The following is an 18,133-nucleotide window of genomic DNA, read 5'->3' on the forward strand; positions in this document are numbered from 1 at the left end:
TAAGCTCATTGTCCATGTCTTGTATTGTTGGGTTCGAAAGGATTAGCTACAATATAAAGATTTCATTCTTAGACGTGATAATAAAAACCTAAGTTGGATCCTGTCAGGCATAAAGCTAAACAATGCTTTGTTAGATAATATTCAGTTGGTGAATCTTTGTGTTTTAATTATTTTTCATTGTGAAACTGAACTGAGGAAATGCTGCCAAGTTTAATTTGAAGCTGTATCCCCAAGCACCTTTTTCTAATTCACTCAAATGACTAAACCTTCTTTAGAAAATGTATTTATTCCCTTAGCTATTTATATGCCCTTTTGGTGTATTTTCATTTTGCTTAAAAAGCCATCAACCAACAATCAGTAATCAAGCGATGATGGCAAAACCCCTTAATATGGGCAAGCCTGGCATAAATATTTAGAACATCTGCAGATGTTCATGCTGAGAATGTTTTGTAATCTTTAATTCCAAATGGTATACAATCTTGATGGGACTTTTCAATTACCTGTACAACATTACATTTATAGAAGAGCAGAATAATGGACTGAACAGACGCCTTTATTGACATTTAGAGCTAAATGCATAGCTAGAAACAGTAGATCAGATGGCAGATAGATACTTGAAGATAATAGTCAGAGATAATGAACCAGATGGACATGACCTGTGGTTACCCCAATGTGATGTACTTACTGTATTAGCCTCTGATCTTCTTTCTTGAATATGTTATTGTCGAAGTGGAAAAATTGAATATCGTTGACAGAAAACAGGAACGAACGTGTAATCTAGGTTATTTTTGGATACAGCACTTTCATAATTAAATAGCTGAGGAGAAAGAAAATCACAAGATCATGTAGTTGGCTAGATTCTTCACTTTAGAACTGCAAGAACTTCTACATAAATATCAAAATAAGCATCTTCAGAAACAGTGTGAATATTTCATACAGCATATTTCTAGCTAATACATTATCATGATGCAATTATTTTGCATGAAACAAGCAAAAGATAAATTTTGGAGCAGATACATTTGCAAATTATTCTTTGCAAGGATGACAAAATTTTATGTTGTGACCATGAGTTGTGGGCATTCTTATATTTTTGATGGGCGAAATGTTTCGCCAGGCATGGATTTGCAGAGAATTTCTGCGTTTTGCCATTGGTGGATTTTTTTGTGAAACGGATGGAAAAATTTGCCACGCGTCAAAAAGAATAGCCGTGGGCAACAAAAGAATAGCCGTGGGCAACAAAAGAATAGCCGCGGGACAAAAGAATAGCCATGGGCGACAAAAGAATAGCCGCGGGTGACAAAAGAATAGCCGCGTGACAAAAGAATAGCCATGGGCGACAAAAGAATAGCCGCATGACAAAAGAATAGCCATGTGTGACAAAAGAATAGCCGTGGGCGACAAAAGAATAGCCGCGTGACAAAAGAATAGCTGTGGGCGACAAAAGAATAGCCACAGGCGACAAAAGAATAGCCATGCGACAAAAGAATAGCCGTGGGCGACAAAAGAATAGCCGTGGGCAACAAAAGAATAGATGTGGGCGTCAAGAGATTAGTCGCAGGCAACAATTTCTTTTGATGCGAGACATTTTCAGCACTTCACAAATTTTTCGCTGTTTCGCGAATCTTTTGAAAGATTCACTAATTTTTCGTGATGCGAAACAAGACAGATTCGCTCATCGCTACTTATATTCAAACAAATTCATACTTATGCATCGAAGTTTATTCCTGTCAAATAATCACATAGATATAATCATATATTTATAATGTTTTCAAAATTCACTCGGAACCAAGTTCCAATCATTTTGCCTCTCCAATCTTAAATCTTGAATATTTATTTATATTCTTTTTCCCCAGAGATGGGTGAATTCTCTTGTGAGGATGATGTAAATCCTTGTGGAGACGATGCCTATTGCAATCAAACAAATACCCCTGCTGTTTGTCATTGTAAGGCTGGCTTCCAGAGAAACCTGAAAAACCGACAGTGTGAAGGTAAGTTCTTAAGACGGTGTGTCAAAAGCAGTAAAAACTGAACTTACGTCTTTTAAGTTCCGCTTAGTAACAGATTGTTTCAATTTGAAGAAGGCACAGTTTGTCTTCAAAGGCAAAATTACATTCTTCTTGGAGCCATTAAGATAAACCTCCACTCGTAATGAGGTATTGGAATATGTGGATATACAGTTTGGTGGCTGTGAATGGCAGGGAATGAATCATGTAATATTCCAGTGTGGGAGCAGTAATACAAATAAATATAAGGCATGGATGTATAGGCATATCTATTCTAATTAATATACAGGTATGGGACCTGTTATCCAGAATGCTCGGGACCTGGGGTTTTCCGGATAAGGGATCTTTCCGTAATTTGGATCTCCATTACTTTAGTCTGCTAAAAATCATTTAAATATTGAATTAACCCAATAGGCTTGTTTTACCTCCAATAAGGGGTAATTATATCTTAGTTGGGATCAAGTACAGGTACTGTTTTATTATTACAGAGAAAAGGGAATCATTTAACCATGAAATAAACCCAATAGGGCTGTTCTGCCCCAATAAGGGGTAATTATATCTTAGTTGGGATCAAGTACAGGTACTGTTTTATTATTACAGAGAAAAGGGAATCATTTAACCATTAAATAAACCCAATAGGGCTGTTCTGCCCCAATAAGGGGTAATTATATCTTAGTTGGGATCAAGTACAGGTACTGTTTTATTATTACAGAGAAAAGGGAATCATTTAACCATTAAATAAACCCAATAGGGCTGTTCTGCCCCCAATAAGGGGTAATTATATCTTAGTTGGGATCAAGTACAGGTACTGTTTTATTATTACAGAGAAAAAGGAATCATTTAACCATTAAATAAACCCAATAGGGCTGTTCTGCCCCCAATAAGGGGTAATTATATCTTAGTTGGGATCAAGTACAGGTACTGTTTTATTATAACAGAGAAAAGGGAATCATTTAACCATGAAATAAACCTAATAGGGCTGTTCTGCCCCCAATAAGGGGTAATTATATCTTAGTTGGGATCAAGTACAGGTACTGTTTTATTATTACAGAGAAAAAGGAAATCATTTTTAAAAATTAGAATTATTTACTTATAATAGAGTCTATGACAGATGGCCCCTGGATAACGGGTTTCCGGATAAGGGATCCCATACCTGTAGTCCATTTCAGATATAAGTATTGTCTTAAGCCCTATCTTAACGTATTTATGTTTTTTTTTTCTTCTTTATAAAAATATGTCTGTGTCAAATATCATTTTCTCACAGCTAAACTCTATTAGAGTTATTAATTACATTTAAAATTCTTGGGTGCTGCCAAGCTTATTTTATTTCAACCGAAATGAATGACTTTAATAACGAGCAAGCGTAATCAAAAGATATTTCAGCTTCAAACACGTTTTAGTCAATGGAGGAGAAACCAAATAGACTGAGACATCTACAAACTACTTTTGGTAAACCAGGCCTAAGGGAAATACATATCCTGGCATAGTGTAGGACATGTCTATCAGAACATTTTTGTAATTGTCAGAGCTATTTTCAAATGATAACCCGCTTGATGAGACAATACATTGTTATTAAGGTTTGTTTTTGCTTTCTTGATTTCCATGCTCTACTGGATAGAAATTTAGTAAGGGACATGAGAATATTGTAATATAAGTTATCCTGCAACAGCTCCAACCATAAGTAGGACAGCAAATAAGTGTTTTTTTACCCATTCTTACCTTAAATAATAAAACAGTACCTGTACTTGATCCCAACTAAGATATAATTACCCCTTATTGTGGGCAGAACAGCCCTATTGGGTTTATTTCATGTTTAAATGATTCCCTTTTCTCTGTAATAATAAAAGAGTACCTGTATTTGATCCCAACTAAGATATAATTACCCCTTATTGGGGGCAGAACAGCCCTATTGGGTTTATTTCATGGTTAAATGATTCCCTTTTCTCTGTAATAATAAAACAGTACCTGTACTTGATCCCAACTAAGATATAATTACCCCTTATTGGGGGCAGAACAGCCCTATTGGGTTTATTTAATGGTTAAATGATTCCCTTTTCCCTGTAATAATAAAACAGTACCTGTACTTGATCCCAACTAAGATATAATTACCCCTTATTGGGGGCAGAACAGCCCTATTGGGTTTATTTAATGGTTAAATGATTCCCTTTTCCCTGTAATAATAAAACAGTACCTGTACTTGATCCCAACTAAGATATAATTACCCCTTATTGGGGGCAGAACAGCCCTATTGGGTTTATTTCATGGTTAAATGATTCCCTTTTCTCTGTAATAATAAAACAGTACCTGTACTTGATCCCAACTAAGATATAATTACCCCTTATTGGGGGCAGAACAGCCCTATTGGGTTTATTTAATGGTTAAATGATCCCCTTTTCTCTGTAATAATAAAACAGTACCTGTACTTGATCCCAACTAAGATATAATTACCCCTTATTGGGGCAGAACAGCCCTATTGGGTTTATTTCATGGTTAAATGATTCCCTTTTCTCTGTAATAATAAAACATTACCTGTACTTGATCCCAACTAAGATATAATTACCCCTTATTGGATGCAAAACAATCCTATTGAGTTTAATTAATGTTTTATTGATTTTTTAGTAGACTTAAGGTCTGGAGATCCAAATTATGGAAATACCCCTTATCCGAAATACCCTTGGTGCCGAGCATTCTGGATTATGGGTCCTATACCTTTACTGGTGCACTTTATTTTATACAGTCATAGCAACTAGGTTACAGTTCATCTACAACATATTTCTTCCAGACACTTCTTAGATCTTAGCTGAGAGAGAGATAGGGACAATGTAACAATGCTCTATTGCTCAGCAGCCTTGGTTTGAAGGGAAATCGATTGACTTCTGTCCTATTCCATTGCTAAGGCATCCATTTGTCTAAATATGACCTGGCCTACCTCCACTTCAGTTCACTTGGAGTCCAGAAAGAGACTAAGCACATGTTCCCTCTCCTTCCTTCTACCAAACAAGCAAGTTGCTGTATTCAGTGTATATAGGACAAAAGCAACAATGCTAGAACATATTTGCTTAATATCTGCAATATGAAACCTACAAAATCAGGTCTCATCTGACGAGCATCTGATGATAATAAATCAATTTCTAATCAGCTGAAGTGCCTCAATATGCATGCTTTATTCAAGGAGTAAATTTCTATTGAAATAAAATCTTTAGTGACTCATTTTTAAGGGTATCCTTTTCATTCTCACTTTTTGTCAAGAATCTTGACATTTCATGTTTATTTATAGAGGTGAACTAATGGATGGATGAGGGGAAGAGATGTTTAAATGAAATAGAATTTAGCGATAAATGCATATACAAGTATGGGATCCGTTATCAGGAAACCAGTTATTCAGAATGCTCTGAATTACGGAGTCTGTCTCCCATAGACTCCATTTGAATCAAATAATTCAGAATTTTAAAAAATTTTCTCTGTAGTATTAAAACAGTACCTGTACTTGATCCCAACTAAGATATAATTACCCCTTATTGGGGCAGAACAGCCCTATTGGGTTTATTTCATGGTTAAATGATTCCCTTTTCTCTGTAATAATAAAACAGTACCTGTATTTGATCCCAACTAAGATATAATTACCCCTTATTGGGGGCAGAACAGCCCTATTGGGTTTATTTAATGGTTAAATGATTCCCTTTTCTCTGTAATAATAAAACAGTACCTGTACTTGATCACAACTAAGATATAATTACCCCTTATTGGGGCAGAACAGCCCTATTGGGTTTATTTCATGGTTAAATGATTCCCTTTTCTCTGTAATAATAAAACAGTACCTGTACTTGATCCCAACTAAGATATAATTACCCCTTATTGGGGGCAGAACAGTCCTATTGGGTTTATTTAATGGTTAAATGATTCCCTTTTCTCTGTAATAATAAAACAGTACCTGTACTTGATCACAACTAAGATATAATTACCCCTTATTGGGGCAGAACAGCCCTATTGGGTTTATTTAATGGTTAAATGATTCCCTTTTCTCTGTAATAATAAAACAGTACCTGTACTTGATCACAACTAAGATATAATTACCCTTATTGGGGCAGAACAGCCCTATTGGGTTTATTTCATGGTTAAATGATTCCCTTTTCTCTGTAATAATAAACAGTACCTGTACTTGATCCCAACTAAGATTATAATTACCCCTTATTGGGGGCAGAACAGCCCTATTGGGTTTATTTAATGGTTAAATGATTCCCTTTTCTCTGTAATAATAAAACAGTACCTGTACTTGATCCCAACTAAGATATAATTACCCCTTATTGGGGGCAGAACAGCCCTATTGGGTTTATTTAATGGTTAAATGATTCCCTTTTCTCTGTAATAATAAAACAGTACCTGTACTTGATCCCAACTAAGATATAATTACCCCTTATTGGGGCAGAACAGCCCTATTGGGTTTATTTAATGGTTAAATGATTCCCTTTTCTCTGTAATAATAAAACAGTACCTGTACTTGATCCCAACTAAGATATAATTACCCCTTATTGGGGGCAGAACAGCCCTATTGGGTTTATTTAATGGTTAAATGATTCCCTTTTCTCTGTAATAATAAAACAGTAGCTGTACTTGATCCCAACTAAGATATAATTACCCCTTATTGGGGGCAGAACAGCCCTATTGGGTTTATTTAATGGTTAAATGATTCCCTTTTCTCTGTAATAATAAAACAGTACCTGTACTTGATCCCAACTAAGATATAATTACCCCTTATTGGGGGCAGAACAGTCCCTATTGGGTTTATTTAATGGTTAAATGATTCCCTTTTCTCTGTAATAATAAAACAGTACCTGTACTTGATCCCAACTAAGATATAATTACCCCTTATTGGGGGCAGAACAGCCCTATTGGGTTTATTTAATGGTTAAATGATTCCCTTTTCTCTGTAATAATAAAACAGTACCTGTACTTGATCCCAACTAAGATATAATTACCCCTTATTGGGGGCAGAACAGCCCTATTGGGTTTATTTAATGGTTAAATGATTCCCTTTTCTCTGTAATAATAAAACAGTAGCTGTACTTGATCCCAACTAAGATATAATTACCCCTTATTGGGGCAGAACAGCCCTATTGGGTTTATTTCATGGTTAAATGATTCCCTTTTCTCTGTAATAATAAAACAGTACCTGTACATGATCCCAACTAAGATATAATTACCCCTTATTGGGGGCAGAACAGTCCTATTGGGTTTATTTAATGGTTAAATGATTCCCTTTTCTCTGTAATAATAAAACAGTACCTGTACTTGATCCCAACTAAGATATAAATAATCATTGTTGGATGCAAAACAATCCTATTGGGTTTAATTAATGTTTTATTGATTTTTTAGTACACTTAAGGTATGGAGAACCGAATTAAGGAAAGACCCCTTATCCGGAATACCCTTGGTCCCAAGCATTCTGTATAACAGATCCTATACCTGTATTACCCTTTCTATAAATGAAGGGGGTTTTCTGTTTCTGCTTATGTATAATGTTTGTTAATTACACCGCATGTTGTTGTGTTAAAACATGTCAGGCAATGTTCAACATATTTGATTGCTCAAAACTATCCACCTTAAACTTCCATGATAAAAAAAACATTTCAAAATAATTGAAGGGCTTTGCATGATACTTATTGACTGGCAATGTACATATTTGAATAATAATATAATCCTTGAAAACACACAGTAAAGTGTGGTGTTTGTATTCCTTTTGTTGCAGACATCAATGAGTGCTTACTCCTGGGTAGCTGTTCCCATCACTGTACAAACTTGAAAGGATCCTATAGATGTTTGTGCGACAGAAATTTCCTGGAAAGAAATCACAGTTGTATAGCACAAGGTGAATAGATGCTTTATCCCTGATAAGAAGAATTTATACACCTCATGGAATTAGCTTTATTTCCCACATTTTACACATAATGAGCAAAAACTTAACACGGAGTAGAAACTAAATATTAAAAAAAAAAAAGCTAAAAAGTTTACTTAAGGTCTCTCTTTTATTAATTTTTTATCCCATTGACACATATCTTGACTCATTATGTATGTACCAACATTCAATTATACTGGCCAGTAGTGATGGCCGAAATGTTTCGCAAGGCATGGATTCATGGAGCGTCCAAAAATTGTCGCGGGCATCAAAAGAATAGTCGCGCAACAAAAGAATAGCCGCGAGTGACAAAAGAATAGCTGCGTGACAAAAGAATAGTCGCGGGCATAAAAAAAAAGTCTCACGACAAAAAAATAGCCACGGGTGACAAAAGAATAGCCAAGGGCGACAAAAGAATAGCCGTGGGCGACAAAAGAATAGCCTTGTGAAAAAAAGAATAGCCGTGGGCGACAAAAGAATAGCCACGGGAGACAAAAGAATTAGCCGCGGGCGACAAAAGAACTGCTGCGGGCGACAAAAGAATAGTCGCGAGTGACAAAAGAATAGCTGCGCGACAAAAGAATAGTTGCGGGCGTCAAAAGAATAGTCGCGTGACAAAAGAATAGCCTTGTGAAAAAAAGAATAGCCGTGGCGACAAAAGAATAGCCGTGGAGACAAAAGAATAGCCACGGACAACAAAATAATTAGCCGTGGGCAACAAAAGAATAGTCGCGGGCGACAATTTTTTTTTTTTGGACACGCAACATTTTCACCGTTTCGCGAATCTTTTGGAGATGCAAAAAGGGACAGATTCGCTCATCACTACTGGCCAGCTCTTAGGACTGGTAGGTCATCATAACTGAGTAGAAAGTACTATATAGGAAGCAGGAACAGGGGTAACAGGCAGAACAAGTGAAGTCTTTTAATGGAACTAGATAGCAGGGTAACCAGAGGATAAGCAGAGTAGCAGAGTTCAGGCACAGGATAAAAACAGACAAAATGGACATAAATTAATTACTTGAAGATCAGATCCAACAATATGCACACAAGGGCTAGCTAGAGTAGACTTTATGGGTCATTTACTTTTTCCTGGTGTGCTCGCCCTTAGTGATTGTCTAGAAATTATTCACGTGCACAGCATCGGAGAGCTCAGGCCAACACTGATTTTACTGCCTGGCAGGTCCAGTTGCTTTAGACTCACCACTATTAGGCACCATATATTGTGGCGTGGATGATTTAAAACCTTCAAACAGACAAAATAGACTTACAATCAGACCAAGGCGCTGACATTAGTGGGGACTCAACACTTGTGTGCTAGTGGGGTGCAGAGACATTAGCTCTATGCTGGCTGCACCACCTTTGGTACATTACTATGTCCGGCTTGGTAATAGTTGCAGTCATCACACATTTTATTTGTCCCTATTGAGTCCCCTTTGTTTTAGACATTTCTTGCATAGAGAGACAAACAAAAGTGTCAGAAATGAAAGTGACATTATATCAGGCAGATACAATTGTAACTGTCAACCAGTTCTAGATAAAGGCAATTGGTCAGACTGCAGTCTGCAACCTCACATAGAGATGCAACTGTGTTGCAATGAGACAGACTTTTATCGATATTGCACTAGGGCCCAATGGAAGCTTGAATCCCAATGAAATTACTTTGTTTTAATTATTATTTTATTAATGTTTTCTTGTATTTCACATGAACTTACTCATATACATACTCATACTAAATGCATCATCATGCACAAGTGTTACTCATATGTTGAGTGGATTCTACTGTAAGTTTGTCCAAGTGCTTCATATCCTCCCAATGTTGTTTTTTGGCTAAAATATGCTTTTAAAATATGGAATTTTCTATTCTGATAATTGCCCCAGTTGAATGAAGCTGGCCCTGATGAACCATTCCCAAATAGCCATAATTCAACAACAGTCCTATGGTTTTAGCTTCAACATTCCTGGTCATGACCTGGGATTATGATTAATAATGTTAGCTTAGGTGTCAAAATCCAAAACAGAACTCGGAACTTTGGTCCAAAGTTGCACTAAATCCAAATAATCATTGTCAAAAGCAAAAACATGTTTATATAACACTTTTATTAAGTAAAAAAATAAGCATCTTTTTATCATTTCAGACACAGAGGACCAAGTTCTGTACGTTGCCAATGATACTGAGGTCCTTTCTTTCACATATCCTTTCCGTCACAATGCAAAACATCAGCAGATATCTCGCATCGCCTACAATTCCAGGATAACAGGGATGGATATGTATCTACAAGGGAATATGATTATCTGGAGCACACAGTTCAACCCAGGGGGTATTTTCTTCAATACGTTTCATGGGAGAGGAGGAAAAGAAACCAAAAGCGGTTTGATTGTGAGTCTAAAATGATCATTTGTGTATAGAGAACAGACAATGTCAATAATGGTTTATCAACAAAGAGGCAAAAGATATGTGAATACCTTTGTAAAAATATCAACAAATAACCGTAAAATTAAAGAAGATAATACTTGCAGACTACAGACTAAACACAGGGTATTATAAGGGGTGGAGCAATGTGTTTTGACAAGTGCATGAACAGTGTCGGACTGGGATGCCAAGGGCCCACCAGAAAACCTTAGATGGTGGTTCCGTGCTTCAAACTATTTTTCATCCATTTATCACTCAACCTCTATATTTTCCTAGTTTTTAGTCTTTATGTACTATAATCTATTATTCTTTATATTTAGTCAATCCCATAGAGAAGTAGGAAATGTCCATAAATTAAGCCAAATGGTTAGAAGCAGGAGGGCCCACTGATACCTGAACCCACCGGGAGTTTTCCTGGTAAAGGTATGGGATCCCTCATCCGGAAACCCATTATCCAGAAAGCTTTGAATTACGAAAAGCCTGTCTCCCATAGACTCCATTTTAATCAAATAATACAGAATTTTAAAACTGATTTCCTCTTTCTCTGTAGTAATAAAACAGTACCTGTACTTGATCCCAACTAAGATATAATTACCCCTTTTGGGGGCAGAACAGCCCTATTGGGTTTATTTAATGATTAAATGATTCCCTTTTCTCTGTAATAATAAAACAGTACCTGTACTTGATCCCAACTAAGATATAATTACCCCTTATTGGGGGCAGAACAGCCCTATTGGGTTTATTTAATGGTTAAATGATTCCCTTTTCTCTGTAATAATAAAACAGTACCTGTACTTGATCCCAACTAAGATATAATTACCCCTTATTGGGGGCAGAACAGTCCTATTGGGTTTATTTAATGATTAAATGATTCCCTTTACTCTGTAATAATAAAACAGTACCTGTACTTGATCCCAACTAAGATATAATTACCCCTTATTGGGGGCAGAACAGCCCTATTGGGTTTATTTAATGGTTAAATGATTCCCTTTTCTCTGTAATAATAAAACAGTATCTGTACTTGATCCCAACTAAGATATAATTACCCCTTATTGGGGGCAGAACAGCCCTATTGGGTTTATTTCATGGTTAAATGATTCCCTTTTCTCTGTAATAATAAAACAGTACCTGTACTTGATCCCAACTAAGATATAATTACCCCTTATTGGGGACAGAACAGCCCTATTGGGTTTATTTAATGGTTAAATGATTCCCTTTTCTCTGTAATAATAAAACAGTACCTGTACTTGATCCCAACTAAGATATAATTACCCCTTATTGGGGGCAGAACAGCCCTATTGGGTTTATTTAATGGTTAAATGATTCCCTTTTCTCTGTAATAATAAAACAGTACCTGTACTTGATCCCAACTAAGATATAATTACCCCTTATTGGGGGCAGAACAGCCCTATTGGGTTTATTTAATGGTTAAATGATTCCCTTCTCTCTGTAATAATAAAACAGTACCTGTACTTGATCCCAACTAAGATATAATTACCCCTTATTGGGGGCAGAACAGCCCTATTGGGTTTATTTAATGGTTAAATTATTCCATTTTCTCTGTAATAATAAAACAGTACCTGCACTTGATCCCAACTAAGATATAAATAATCCTTATTGGATGCAAAACAATCCTGTTGGGTTTAATTAATGTTTTATTTATTTTTTTAGTAGACTTAAGGTATGGTGATCCAAATTACAGAAAGGCCCCTTATACGGAATTCCCTTGGTCCCGAGCATTCTGGATAACAGGTCCTATACTTGTATCCCTGTGGGTCAGTCCAACACTGTGCATGAAGAGTGGCCATATGGTATGAAGGCTATCCTTAACCAGTTGAATATTGTGTGGTCTTGCCATCCACTCAGATGACCAAATAGCTGTTTTCTGTTCATTTAGCTCAATGGTCTAAACAAGCAGATATTAAAGGAAGTTAGAAGGGCCTGTTGCTCCTCATACTTTTACATTTGCTGCATTGACTTTGATCTGGCCCTTTAAGATGCTCAGACAGTCGGGCAGCATGGTTGCAACTAGCCAAATTGCCTTACCAAAATTTGGGCATGTATAGACACCTTTAGAATCTAATTTCATATCGTTTCATGCTTTCTGGCTACTAAACAGTGTCGGACTGGCCTACCAGGATACCAGGAAAACTCCCGGTGGGCCCAGGTGTCTGTGGGCCCTCTTACTTCTATCTATTTAGCCTATTTCATGGTCATTCCCTATTTCTGTATGGGAAAATGAAAGTTTGAATGATGGAAGAATTGAGTATAGTATGTAGAGATAAGAGGTTAGGATAATAAAGAGTTTGAAGGAAGAGAGGAGGAATTATAGTTTTGAGAGTGGGCCCATTGTCCGGGGTTTTCTGGTGGGCCCCTACCATCTTAGTCCGACACTGCTACTAAAATGGACATGAATCATATAGAAGGAGCATTTGACCCATCTCTAATGTTTCTATTTATGTTGACACAGACTGAATTATGTTTACTAGTTGTGTGTGTTGCCGTCAGTGTGTTATTAACTAATTCTGCATTAAAAGTATTATTAATTTTTTTTTTTGTAGTGCCCAGAATTCAAAAGACCAAGAGATATTGCGGTTGATTGGATTGCAGGGAATATCTACTGGACAGACCATTCACGCATGCATTGGTTCAGTTATTACACGTCTCACTGGACCAGTCTAAGATACTCCATTAATGTAGGGCAAATACATGGTCCTAATTGCACGCGACTCTTAACACATATTGCTGGAGAACCTTACGCGATTGCCGTCAATCCCAAAAAAGGGTAGGTGGGAATTTCTGTGTATATTATCAACTAATCTTATGAAATCATTGTTTTATTTTATAATTCATTCTGCTTTTCTCCTATACATTCTGTATCATTGCAATGCAATATCCTTCAGAATGATGTACTGGACAGTCATTGGGGACCGGTCACACATAGAAGAGGCAGCAATGGATGGGACTCTAAGGAGGATAATCGTGCAGAAAAATTTGCAAAGACCAACAGGTATTGTTGGACATTTAATAAACTGAAGTATATTTGGTTATATTAAAGGGCCAGTAAGACCCACCAAAATGAAAACATTTTATATGTATTATTTTGCGGTTGCAGAATTTTATGTGATATATGATGGCTGTGCTATGAGCTTCAATGTAAAATCAGAAGGCAAATACGATACATTTATAGGCACATTTTTTATTTTATTATACCCAAATGCCACAATCTAAGCAATTATGAAAAATTCTCATAAAGTTGTGGCTAGTGATGAGCACATTTTTGTCACCAGACATGGATTCACAGTGAATTTCCGCATTTCGCCATTGGTGAATTGTTGCGAGAAACTTCTGGGTGTGGTCACGGCAAAATAAGTGCAGTCATGGCAAAAAGAGATGTGAACGACAAAAAAGTTGTGTTGCAAACGCAATTTGCGGATATTTTGCAAATTTTTGGCGAAGCAAAATTGGACAGATTCGCTCATCACTGGTTATGGCATAATAAGAGGTGTCAAAATTTGCAACAATCAACAACATTTTTAAATAGTGATAAGCAAATCTGTCCCGTTTCGCTTCGCCATAAAATTTGCGAAACGGCAAGAAAATTCGTGAAACACATTTGTTGCACGATTTTTTTAGTATCTTTTTTTTTCTCCAGACCCTTTTTGCTGCGACCACGCCCGAATTTTTGACACGAGCTTGCCCAATTTGACGCACGACAAAAAAGAAGTTTCGCAAAACAATTTGCCAATTGTGAAATGTGGAAATTCGCTGCGAATCCATGCCTGCCGAAAAAAATCGCTTATCACTAGTTTCAAACCATAAGCTCCTTCTTGGGGTATTTTACTGTCAACGTGTTCTGTAATGTAGATTTGAAAAGCCAATACTCAAGATACAATGATGGAGGGCCTTATTAGAAAGTAATGAAAAATATTAATAAAAATCTATGGTCAGAAAATGTGATTTCTGGTTTTTGGGTGACATTTCCCTTAGCAACCAGACAGCATTTTTAGAATTTCAGAACAGAGGCAGAATAAAAGGCAAATAGAAAAGCAAACACAAAAATATCATGTAAGATTCACTACAATATGTCTAAGAATATCATTATTTATGCCACACTTTGGGGCTGATTTACTAATCCACGAACGGTCCGAAGGCGGCCGAATGCGTTTTTTTCGTAATGATCGGTATTTTGCGATTTTTTGGGAAAGTGTTGCGACTTTTTCGTAGCCATTACGAATGTTTCACAAAATGTCGCGACTTTTTCGTTTCCTATGGGAGGCTTCCAAAATCATGCAAGGTCTGAAAGTTTCGCCCGCCATTACGAGCGCTCAATACGAAAAAGTAACGAAACAATCCGCCAATGGCGAAACGTGGAAATTCGCGGTGAATCCCTGCCTGGCAAAATATTTCGCCAATCACTATTCAGCAGGCATGAATTTACGCGTTTTGCCATTGGTGGAAACAGCCAACAAAATTCGGCACGTAAAAATTTGGTGATTTAGACAAAATTGTCGTCTGCGGCAAAAAAATATTTTGTGCCCATAAAAAAAAGATGCGTCATGAAAATTGTTGCGAGTGTAATTTTTTTTGACGTGAGGCATTTTCATTGACGTGCGCATTTTTTCAGTTTTGTAGATTTTTCACCGTTTCCTAAATCTTTTCAAAGATTCACTCATCGCTATTTAATAGAACTACAATGGCTCTATACTGTATTTCCTTAGCTGAGATTTCCTACTGTGTATATAGACATGGCTGTATGGTCTGAAATGACTGGGTCATGTTTGCTGATAGTGTTGAGTTTAGTTTGTCTTGATAAGAGGGTCTGAAGCAGTGAGGGGAATAACAGATCCAAACATGTATTTATGGTAGAAAGTAGAACCCATTTGCACTGTTGTCACTCAAGATGTGAGTGGAACTTGGACAGAAAAGTGGTCACCTGCCGTGGGTACAATTGGAATAAAGTGCAATATAGAGGACTATGATGATATTTTTTCATGGACTATGGTTAAGGTTATTGGATTCCTATTGTGACAACTGATTGGCTTTGAAGGCCAAAAAAGTAATGTTTTTTCCAATGCATTTTACACAAAAAATGAGCTGTGTAAAGTATTATTTAACTGGAAAAAAAGATTTATAAAATTCTCTGATATCAACTTTGCTGTGTCTTCATTCAGTAAAAAACTGCAAAATAAAATAACGTTACATATATTATATTTTGTATTTAAATTTAAAGAAAGCAAAATATGTCTTATATCCTTTCTTACTAGTATTGAGCGAATTTTTTCACCAGGCATGGATTCGCAGCAAATCTCCGAATTTTGCCATTGTTTTGCAAAACTTCCATGAAAATTTGCCGCGGAAAAATGAGGAATGCATAAAAATTTCTTTATGCGTCAAATTGGGCACGGTCACGTCAAAAAAGGATGCAGTCGCATCAGAAAGGGCGTGGTCATGTCAAAAAAGCACAGGTGGCAAAAGGTGGTGGCGATCCCGCGGGCGACCAAAAAAGGATGCGGGTGACAAAAAAAATCATGCAACAAATGTGTTTCATTAATTTTTTGCTATTTTGCGAATTTTCTTGCCGTTTCGCGAATTTTATGGTGAAGCGAAACGGGACATTTCGCTCATCACTATTTCTTACCATATATGGATACACTCTGAACCTATCCTAATAGAACTATAATCCTTGTTAACTAGTGATGACCAAATCTGTCCCGTTTTGCTTTGGCATAAAATTCACAAAACAACCAGGAAATCAGCGAAATGACGAAAAATCCGCAAAAAGTGTTTGTTGCACAACTTTTTTGTTCACCCACAAGTTTTTTTTTACAAGACCACACCTATTTTGATGCAACTGTGATTTTTTTTGACATGGGTCAATTTTTTTATGGCGAATATTTGCTGGAGTTTCGGAAATTCACTGTGAATCCATGCCTGACGAAAAATGCGCTCATTGCTATTGTTAACTATACTGTGCCAGTGGGTCTGGTTTTAGCAGATTTACATAACTTTGGTGTTAGGCTGCACTGCTTTCAACATGGTGAGACTAAGGGGCACATTTACAAAAGCATGAACGCTGGAGCGTATTTTCATAGATTTTTTCAGGCGTCCGCACGATTTTTTCGTACGGCGCACGACTTTTTCGAAAAAATTGGAAAGGTTTTACTGCTGTTTACAATTATTCGGTACGAAAATTTCGTGACTTTCAGATCGCCAATACGATATCGTGACTAATACGATTTTTTCGTAAGCATTTTCGGGATATTTGCGATCTTCCGAAATTTTCGTTTCCAATACAATTTTTTCCCATTCGTGATTCGGATTAGTGGATTAGTAAATGTGCCCCTAATTTTAGAAGTGGAGAATTTTTTTTTAATAAACCAGGAAATTAAAAAAAAGTTGTTAGAGGCAATTCCTAATGACTTCTATAGAAACTTGCCAGGTTTTAGTTTTTCATGGAATTTTTTTTGTTTTTTTCACCCATATTTTTTTTTTACCTTTTTTTCAGAAAAAAACAATACAAATTTTTGAACTTTTTGGGGCCCATTTACTTACTCACGAACGGGCCGAATGCGTCCGATTGCGTTTTTTTCGTAATGATCGGTATTTTGCGATTTTTTCGGAAAATTATCGCGACTTTTTCGTTACCAATACGATTTTTGCGGAAAAACGCGAGTTTTTCGTAGCCATTCCGAAAGTTGCGATTTTTTCGTAGTGTTAAAACTTGCGCAAAACGTCGCGCCTTTTAAGTTTTAATGCTACGAAAAAAGCGCAGCTTTTCGCGCAAGTTTTAACGCTACGAAAAAAGCGCAACTTTAGGAATGGCTACGAAAAACTCGCGTTTTTTCGCGCAAATCGTATTGGTAACGAAAAAGTCGCGATAATTTCTGAAAAGTCGTAAAGGCGCCGAAAAAATCGCAAAAAATACGAAAAAGTCGCAAAATGTTCGTTTTCCAATCGGAATTTTTCCAATTCGGTCGGAATTCGTGTCTTAGTAAATCAGCCCCTTTGTGTAATATATTTTAAACACCTTTTTTTAAAGATTTGAGTAAAATGATGTTAGAATACACTAAACATGGCCTTACTAACACAGATATAATAACAAACCTATGTGGTAATGTTAAGCAATATATGTAGCAAAATGTGAAATTTGGGGGTAAAAAAGGGTTTGCGTATAAAAAAAACTTGCTTCCACTTTTACACCACTTTTCATGCCAGAAATGATGTCTTTTCAATTTGTCCCATTGTCAAGCCCTGGTCTAAGATACAATAATAAGCATAAAATAATAAATTACAACTGGCAAAAAGTTAATGGAAACCTTACACAATGGAAAACTAATTTTCTTGGGTTTTCATGTTCAAGAAAAGTCAAGTATGAATTAATAATTACCCAAGAAACAGGAAACACATGAAAAATGTCATGCAACATTTCTCAAGGTGTGCTAGTAAAATGGAAGATATTCTATTATTAAAGGCAGACATATTGGATAAATGGAAAAAAGCCCCTCCTTTTGTAGGCAATTATGAATAATATATGGGGCTGGTTTCACTTTGGGCTAAAATTGAATACAGTCTGCAAAAATGGTCCCTTTATTGGAGCTCCCTATAGAACCTCTCAGGTCCCTGTCTATGTTTCAAATGAATGGGCGTGTCCAAACAGTACCTGCCAAAAGCAAAGTAGGAGGGGGATAGCCAATCACAGCTCTGCAGTCATAGAAACAAACACTTCAGTTCCCTATCAGGTCTGCCGAGCTGCTGATTGATTCCTATCCTACAGTGCAGTGTACTGAGTGCCACCGGCCCCTCTGCACATCCAGAGAATTCAGC

General features: G+C 36.6%; 1 protein-coding gene across 1 annotated transcript in view; it reads left to right on the plus strand.

Annotated features, from left to right (window-relative positions):
- lrp1b (LDL receptor related protein 1B) overlaps positions 1–18,133 on the plus strand; it is a 255,407-nt gene that overhangs the window by 194,525 nt on the left and 42,749 nt on the right. The window contains exons 34-38 of the mRNA XM_031893508.1: positions 1,854–1,988; positions 7,750–7,869; positions 10,032–10,273; positions 12,868–13,091; positions 13,210–13,316. Coding sequence (XP_031749368.1) covers positions 1,854–1,988; positions 7,750–7,869; positions 10,032–10,273; positions 12,868–13,091; positions 13,210–13,316 — 828 coding nt within the window. The remainder of the gene's footprint in view (positions 1–1,853; positions 1,989–7,749; positions 7,870–10,031; positions 10,274–12,867; positions 13,092–13,209; positions 13,317–18,133) is intronic.

The sequence above is a fragment of the Xenopus tropicalis genome, chromosome 9, assembly GCF_000004195.4.
Source record: "Xenopus tropicalis strain Nigerian chromosome 9, UCB_Xtro_10.0, whole genome shotgun sequence".
Lineage (NCBI taxonomy): Eukaryota > Metazoa > Chordata > Amphibia > Anura > Pipidae > Xenopus > Xenopus tropicalis.